The sequence below is a fragment of the Heptranchias perlo genome, chromosome 9, assembly GCF_035084215.1.
Source record: "Heptranchias perlo isolate sHepPer1 chromosome 9, sHepPer1.hap1, whole genome shotgun sequence".
NCBI classification, from domain to species: domain Eukaryota; kingdom Metazoa; phylum Chordata; class Chondrichthyes; order Hexanchiformes; family Hexanchidae; genus Heptranchias; species Heptranchias perlo.
The window spans coordinates 2,650,142-2,658,346 of NC_090333.1; the positions used below are offsets into that span (position 1 = coordinate 2,650,142).

The 8,205-nt window shown below is 41.6% G+C and overlaps 1 protein-coding gene across 1 annotated transcript; it reads right to left on the reverse strand.

Moving 5' to 3' along the window:
- Positions 1 to 1,716: 1,716 nt before the first annotated feature.
- On the reverse strand, positions 1,717 to 7,944 carry LOC137325587 (afadin- and alpha-actinin-binding protein-like). The gene is made up of 6 exons (XM_067990852.1): positions 7,899 to 7,944; positions 6,958 to 7,094; positions 5,915 to 6,088; positions 5,064 to 5,181; positions 3,215 to 3,395; positions 1,717 to 2,502 (listed from the first exon to the last, which is right to left on the reverse strand). Exons 1-6 carry the CDS (start codon positions 7,942 to 7,944, stop codon positions 2,292 to 2,294), a joined length of 867 nt encoding a protein of 288 aa, XP_067846953.1. The 3' UTR covers positions 1,717 to 2,291.
- Positions 7,945 to 8,205: the final 261 nt, after the last annotated feature.

Genomic DNA, 8,205 nt, shown 5'->3' on the forward strand with positions numbered 1-8,205 from the left:
ATAGAATCAGAATCAAACAGCACAGAAGGAGCCCATTGGGCCCATCGAGCCGGTGCCGGCTCTTTGAAAGAGCTGTCCAATTAGTCCCACTCCCCAGCTAATTCACCGTAGACAAATTTTTCCTTTGAAGTATCCATCCACTTTCTGCTTTTCCCTCTGCTCTTGTCTCTCCATCTCCCCCTGTTCCCTTTGTATTATAGTAGATACAGCACAGGAGGTGGCCATTCGGCCCCTCATGCCTGTGCTGGCTCTTTGAAAGAACTATCCAATTAATCCCACTCCCTCTGCTCTTTCCCCATAGCCCTGTAAGTTATTTCCCTTCAAGTATTTATCTAATTCTCTGTTGAAGGTTACTATTGAATCTGCTTCCACCACCCTTTCAGGCAGTGCATTCCAGATCATTACAACTCACTGCATTAAAAAATGTTTCCTCTCGTCACCTCTGGCTCTTCTGCTGATTCATTTTGTCCCGGATTGTTGTCTCTAAAAGTTTCCCCACCACCGACGTTAGGCTGACTGCAATTGCCGGGTTTATCCCTCTCCCTTTTTTGAACAGGGGTATAACATTTGCAATCCTCCAGTCCTCCGGCACCATCCCCATATCTAAAGGAGGATTGGAAGATTGTGGCCAGACCCAACGCAATTTCCACCCTTACTTCCCTCAATAACCGAGGATGCATCCCATCTGGACCGGGTGACTTTTCTACTTTGAGCATCACCAATCTTTTAAGCACCTCCTCCTCCTGTAATCCTGACATCCCCAGCCATTTCCCATTGTGACATCAATAGAACCATGGAAAAGATACAGCACAGAAGGGGCCATTCGGCCCATCGTGTCCGCACCGGCTCGAAGAACAACCAGGTGCCCATTCTAATCCCACCTTCCAGCATCCGGTCTGTCGCCCTGCAGCTTACAGCACTTTAGGTGCAGGTCCAGGTACTTTTTAAAAGAGTTGAGGGTCCCTGCCTCTACCACCAATTCGGGCAGTGAATTCCATACACCCACCACCCTCTGGGTTAAAAAGTTTTTCCTCATGTTCCTTCTAATCCTTCCGCCAATCAGCTTAAATCTATGTCCTCTAGTTCTTGAATTCTCCACTCGTGGAAACAGGCATCTCCACATTATCACTCACTGTACTGAGTCTCACTTTTAACTAACTCCCTCTGTTGGATTCTCTTTGTATCACTCACTGTACTGAGTCTCACTTTTAACTAACTCCCTCTGTTGGTTTGTCTCTGTTACTCACTGTACTCAGTCACACATTATCCCCCTCTGCTGGTGTCTCTCTATTGTACTGTACTGAGTCTCACCTTTATTTATCTCCCTCTGTCGGTGTCTATTACTGTTCCAGAGCAACTTTCTAACAAATCCCTCTGTCTGAAGGCCACACAATTAACCAGATGTGTGCACCAAGTCATGAAAACAGCAGTTTTAAAAATACTGCAAAAGCTTGACATGAAGAACCAGGAATTCTTTAACCACATGAATCGATTATGACAATCAAAAATCTCAATGAACAAGCACAGAACCATCAAATGTTTTCTTAACCCCACAAATACCCTCTTGGCCAGTCACCAGTAAACCTCTCCAGCAGTGGTTTCATCAGAGCAGGGTCTTTAGTTGCAAATTCTTGAATAAAGTTGTTGTGGCAGATCTGCTGTGAACACACATTTTATTAAGATCCCATCTTTCAGGGACAAAAAAAAATCATGTGTTACATTTAAAGCAGCACCTAGTCTTTTTTTAAAAAAATGTCAAATTAAAATTCTATCAGAACACCTTACAAGGATTTGATTTGAGTTTAACAACAGTTGTCTGTAGTGACGATTTGACACGTGCATGACTTTTTCCCCACCATCACCACCATAACCATGTCAAAAGGTTTAAAAGCAAAAGAATTTCAGATGTTACAGTACTTCACATAACCTACATAAACAAAGATTCAAAAATCATTGCAATATTTTAAAATTAAAAACTTCACAAAAAAGTTTGCACCTACTCCTTTCATAATCAATAGCAAAAGAGAAAGACAAAAAGAGCTCACGTTTAAAATGCGATTCTTCAGACCCATTTACACGTAAACATAGTGCAGCTCCGGCAAACCAAAAATCATCCAGGCGTCGTAGTCACAACTGTCACCAGTTTCCACTCGACATACAAAGTGCTGCCTGAAGTGATCTTCAGTTCACAATGTCACCATAACATGTGCATTATTTCAATGGAACACTACATTCCAAGGACCCTAGACAGTTCACAGAATCTGAAGTTGTAGTTTCTGCCTTGTGCACAATCATTTGAGATTAGGCTCATTTGTAGATTGTAGAGAATTTCCACTCGAGTCCTCCTCCTGCGAATCGTTCCAAAGTGTAGAACACCCGTTATAATATCTGTGATCGGGGGCTGGCTTTGCAGTGCTCCTCCATTTCTCATGAGGTCTTCCATTACTGTTTCTTTTCACATCGTAACTGCCCCCGTTTCCTCTTTTTGGTATAGGTCTCGAGCTGCAATGAAAATCAATGAACAAAATCATTACACTTTAATCTGGAATGCATGCCCCGAGATTTAGCACAAAGATCTCCTATCTGGTTAAAAAAACCACACAACTGAACCTAATCAGATCTTTGTATTTCTACATCACAACAGCAATTATACTTCAAGTACTTCATAAAGTGCTTTGGGACCTCCTGAGATGGTGAAAGGCTCTATATAAATGCAACTTCTTTCTCACTCTACTGTGCATATTTTCAGCAACGAGCATCATTCCTCAAAAGTTTACCAAATGTCAGTTTTTTTCAAATGGTTGCTACTAGAATACCTTAAGCAGACCCATACCATTTGAGATCGATTAATTACCTGGAGCTAACTGGCAAAACTCCTTCATGTTCGGCCCCACATCCACTCTTTCATTCCTCCAAAATGAACATGGAATTCTTATAGTATTGAAAGCATGATTCATCAACTAGAGGTGTTCAGTACCAAACAATTTATCTTCATTTTAATTTGTAATTTGCAGAAAAATTGTAACAGGAATATACTGGTCTGACTTCAAGGACTGAAGCTTCAAGATTCTTGCTGCTGGTTGCAATTTCCTGTAAAGTATTTTTTCCTAAAATAACCTGGTGACCCACTCCAGTCCCAAAACTCCTATTCCTACTATCACCTGGTCTATTAAAAAAACCCCACACAAAATGCACAAGAGATTCGTGAACACACCTAGTTCCTGGATTGAGGCGCACTGTTCGACCAGATTCTGTGGACACGGGCGTGGCACTATTTATTGGAGGAAATTTGGTATTTGTTGAGGGTTCAGGTGCAGCTACTGGAGCTGTATTAGGTCGGAGGTAAGGAGACATATTTGGCTGTGACTGTATCTTGTGCTTCTCCTGCTCTGGACCTAGAAGATATTTATGGTATATATAAACCAAGTTAATCAAATAAATAGAAGTAGCTCTAAGTAGTTGATCTACTCCTGAAAGTTCAAGCAACCACAGTGGGAACAAAGAAAAAATAAAAGGCACACACCATGTTCACACTTGATGAAGGGACTGTATTTGAAGTTGCTGTGCTTATTTGTAATGTTGTTGGGAGGATGTTCAATCATGGGCATCGTAACAGAACCGAATCATACCCGGTTAATGGTAAGGACCAATAGATGGCAATAAGGAATAGGAAACCTGGCCGGTTTTAACTCCCCCACCGAGCCCGAGCTGCTGAAATCAACACTACTTCACCATTAGCACTCGAGCTGAAATCAGCTCATTCAGCATAGACAGGGATCAAATCCCTGGTCTTCCTGAATACTGGACCATATTTGGTTCATTTAACTGCTGAGTAATTGGGGAGCTCAAAACCTTCTTCCAGGTTTACTGATGTGACATTTTAATAACAACCCCTCCCCAGCACTAGAGAAATGCTTCTTTCATTTTTAATATAGATCTCACGCAATCAGCAAAATCTCAATAAATCTTTATAACAAGTCCATTCAAAATAAATCAGATCATTGCTTTTCATCTCACAAAGGAAGTGGACCCAAATCACAGTGTCAAAATACTATGCGAGTCATGTTGGCCTAACTGAACAGCACAATAAATTCTATATTCGTTCATTCAATGGGTTGCCATCAAACACTCTTTATCTTACAAGTTCATTTAATACACGATGCGAGAGCACTCGATTCTAGCCTGGAATGTGAATTGAAAGAGCACCGTAATATCTCCCATGTATTTCTGTGAATCTCATTCATCTCCGCCCCACTTTGAAAATCCCAGCAGGATGTTTTGAAAAGGACCACAAGTGCCCTGGAACATGAACACATGGAAGGATGAAAAATGTTGTCCCTCCATTTCCACTCAGTTCCCAATGTCCACTCCGTGCAGTTGGTGTCGCTAAGAACCCATGCCCCCCAGGGGTGGGTGAAAGAATCAAGGAAGGTTGAATGGGATTTCCTGTTGGGCCACACTTCTCCTTGGCCATAGTGGTGGAGGTGGAGGAGGTGGTGGGGGAGAAACAGCGTGAAGGAGAGAGAGCGCAGAAGAAAGAGAGAGAAATAAATCACCCAGAAGTTAACTTACACGCTTGAGGATGCACCTAACTATAAATTTTAATAACCAGTCACGGAATCAGTTTGTATTTCGTGCTCCCTGACCATGTGGCTCTCATAATACTAAAGGAGCAAATATTAGTGTCAACCGTTAGCTTCCAACAACAGGACCACCGCACAAGTTCTCTCTCAAACTGCCGATTTGAAATGTTCATATTTATGGTGCAAAAAAAATTGCAGTGGATTGCTTACTGAGGAACATAGGAGCAGGAGGAGGCGATTTATCCTCTCAAACCTGTTACTAAGTCTTGGTATTTGTAAATTTTGGAGCATTGACTGAGGTTGGTCAGTTGAGGCAGCACACTAGAGAAAGAAAATGAATCTAACAAGAAAACACACGAAAAATGTATGAATCTAAACATGAGCTGCTTCAAAGGCATCGGAGGACAGTAACACAAGTGGGCAAGGTATCACTTTCCATTGAATGTTCAGTTTTTTTGTACATTTGATTGTAAAACTCACTAATGGAAAAGGCACTTTGTGGCTTCATTATTTTGGGATTCTTGCGCTCCATAAAGGGAGTCATGTTCAAAAACTGCTGCTTCAACCATGTGGCTCGATCTTCCTCAAAAACCTTCCTCTGCGGATAGAAATGGGCAAAGTCAAAAAATGTCACTTCTGGATCCATCAACGCATTCCTCCCACAACCGTTGTAACATCAGAATGTACATGTAAATTCTGTGTGTAATAGCTTCATGAATGTGAAATGCACTTTATTGAGAATCAAGATATAAAAATCAAAAAAAATATCTACTTCCAAGACTGGAGTAAAGTTTATGCCAACTTTATCTCATGGATTGGTTTTGTGAAGAAGTATTCTATAATATCTGGGAGTGCCAGTGCTGTGGACTCTGTTCTGTTTATAATACAGGGTGAACTGTACAGCTCTGCAGAACCTCCACATACAGTTGTTTACAAGTTGCAATTTATAATTTTCATACCCGCTGGAAATTATGTCATTAGAGCTGACTGCAAATTATGGAGTCTGTACAATCTTTCTGCAGGTCACAAAACAATTAATCTCATACTGTATTGATCTTTTGCACCACAATACTTAAAGGCCAGATGTTCATACAAAATGAATTTCTTTTTCCCAAATGATTAAGATAACTGCTCACCATTTCATAGTAACAAATCAGAGATCTCAATCAACTGTGACAAGCATGACCATTTCACAGCAAAAATAACAGCTTTCACAGCAATTCCAAATTTAGCATTAAGGGACAGGTTCGTCTGCAGAAGGTTTATAAAATGATGGGGCTAATTCCATTCTACGTGGAGACCAACAAACGTAAAATAACCAAAAGTGCTACCTCGTGCCCCAGTCTGATAGCTGCTTCTGTCAAGTTTCTTCTCTCCCTTTCAAAGTTTTTCTTCTGATCATTAAATAGTCTCCACTCTTCTTTCAATCGTTCCTTCTCTTCCAGTAAGTAGCAGTCTCGCAGTAGTATGGCTGTTTCGTCATCGCACTGGGCATTAATCTGTTGCTTTGGAAAGAAAAGGTAACACTAACCTTCACATTTCAAAAATGATAAAGTAGGCATTTTTTGACTTTATATATAAAAGAAATTCAATACCTAACACCTTAAAAATTGATTAAAATCAATCAGCTCCATTTGCAATTCCTCAGATAATGAAGCAGTCCTGGACAACATCCAGGCTTGGGCTGATAAGTTGCAAGTAACATTTGCACCACACTAGAGCCAGGCAATGACCATCTCCAACAAGGAAGAGAGAGAGTCTAACCACCTCCCCTTGACATTCAATGGCATAGCCAACACTGAATCCCCCACCATCAACATTCTGGGGGTGGCCATTGACCAGAAACACAACTGGACCAGTCACATAAATGCTGTGGCTACTAGAGCAGGTTAAAGGCTGGGTATTCTGCAGCAAGTGGCTCACCACCTCACTCCCCAGAGCATCTCCACCACCTAAAAGGCTCAAGACAGGAGTGTGATGGAACATTCTCCACTTGCCTGTATTGGTGCAGTTACAACAAAACTCAAAGCTCGACATCATCCAGGACAAAGCAACCGGCTTGATCGGCAGTCCATCTCCCACCTCCACCACTAGTGCACCATGTCTGCAATGTGTACGATCTACAGGATGCACTGCAGCAACTCGCCAAGGCTTCTTCCACAGCATCTCCCAAGCCCATGACCTCCACCAACTAGAAGGACAAGGGAAGCAGGTGCATGGGAACACATCCCATGTCCCCCCATACCCTATACTGACTGCAATAATTGGCCACCGCTCGCTGTTCAAATCAGCAGCCGGCTTTACAGCTACAAAGTTGCTTTCACAGTGCAGACTTGACACATCGGAGGCATTTATTTTAAAATATAAACCATACCTGTAACAGCTGTTGCTGGGCTTTGATCACATCCCTGCACTGCTGGATTTCCACTTTTAGTTTCTCAATCTCTTGCTCATGATCTTCTCTGCTGATTATATCATCATCCTCCAGAAAACCAGACTTCACCAAGGATGCTGCAATAAGTGAAACTTAGCCCATCAACACTAACAATCGGATGTATTTAAAATAAACTATACATCTGCAAGTATTTTAAATATAATTACAGTAAAGCTTTGCACTTTCCAGCTACATTTAAAATAAAATCAGGGCTTCAAAATGGCAAAATTTGAGGAGATTCCTACTTTCTATTTAACCTTTCCCCATACATTACACAAGTCACAGTAAACTGTGGAAGCCCAGCACCAAATATAGATGGCCCATCCTTCCAGTCTGTCTCATCAGAAAACTAGCTCAAACTGGCCAAGTGAGGAGGTTTTTGCAGGGGAGGGAGACACTTACCTTATAATCAGACCAGAGTTCAGAATTGTAGGTATTTTGGAATGCCAATTACATGGGGATAAATCGCCTTTGTATAACAGGAGGCATAAATAGTTTCCTCGAGTCACCTTTTCCTTTAACCTAGGATTTCTTTTGGTAATAGTAGAGTTAATGCTTTTCTGAATAGACGCATTTTTGAGACAATTCGTGAACACCTTTTCCTGTATTTGTTCTGAAATATTTCCCAGTTTCAGTCGTCAAGATCTAATTCGCCGTCCTCAAAACTACTGAAGAAATGAAAAGTGCGATATAGTACAATGGAATTTCTTATTTTCCACACTCCACTGTTGTAAAGCAGAGGGTGTTTAAACAATGGACCCGGAGCCACACATGGACCACAAACCCAGGTAATCCAGCACACAAAGCTCAGGCAACTCATTTCCATTTGCACTTTTATTTCTTGCTCCATGTGAATTTTGTGGGCCTGGAGGTTCACAAACAGTTGCTATTGGCACTTTCTTTATGGCCCATGGAATTCCAGGGCATTCACCCAAGTGACCCACAAAAAGACCAAGATTGGGCAGTGCTGCCCTAAACTATTCAATTCGACACAAGCCCATCATATCTTGAGAGTCTAGTTTCTCGACATGGTTTTTCAGGATTCTCCATTGTTGTCGAATGCTGTTGGTGAGCTGCTCTCTGACTGTATCACACGAAAGCTCCAAGCTACGTTCTTTGTTTTGTTCACCAGAATCCTCTTCATTGTCCGACCCAGCCTGGGAAATCAAAAAAACTAGCAAACTTCTT

Excerpts from the sequence above, each read along its gene's own strand:
- LOC137325587 (XM_067990852.1), bottom strand. The coding sequence starts at position 7,944 with ATGCCCTGGAATTCCATGGGCCATAAAGAAAGTGCCAATAGCAACT. Across the intron at positions 5,182-5,914 it reads CTATCAGACTGGGGCACGAG|AGGAAGGTTTTTGAGGAAGA; the intron begins GTAGCACTTTTG and ends TTCTATCCGCAG. Across the intron at positions 2,503-3,214 it reads CGCCTCAATCCAGGAACTAG|CTCGAGACCTATACCAAAAA; the intron begins GTGTGTTCACGA and ends TTTTCATTGCAG.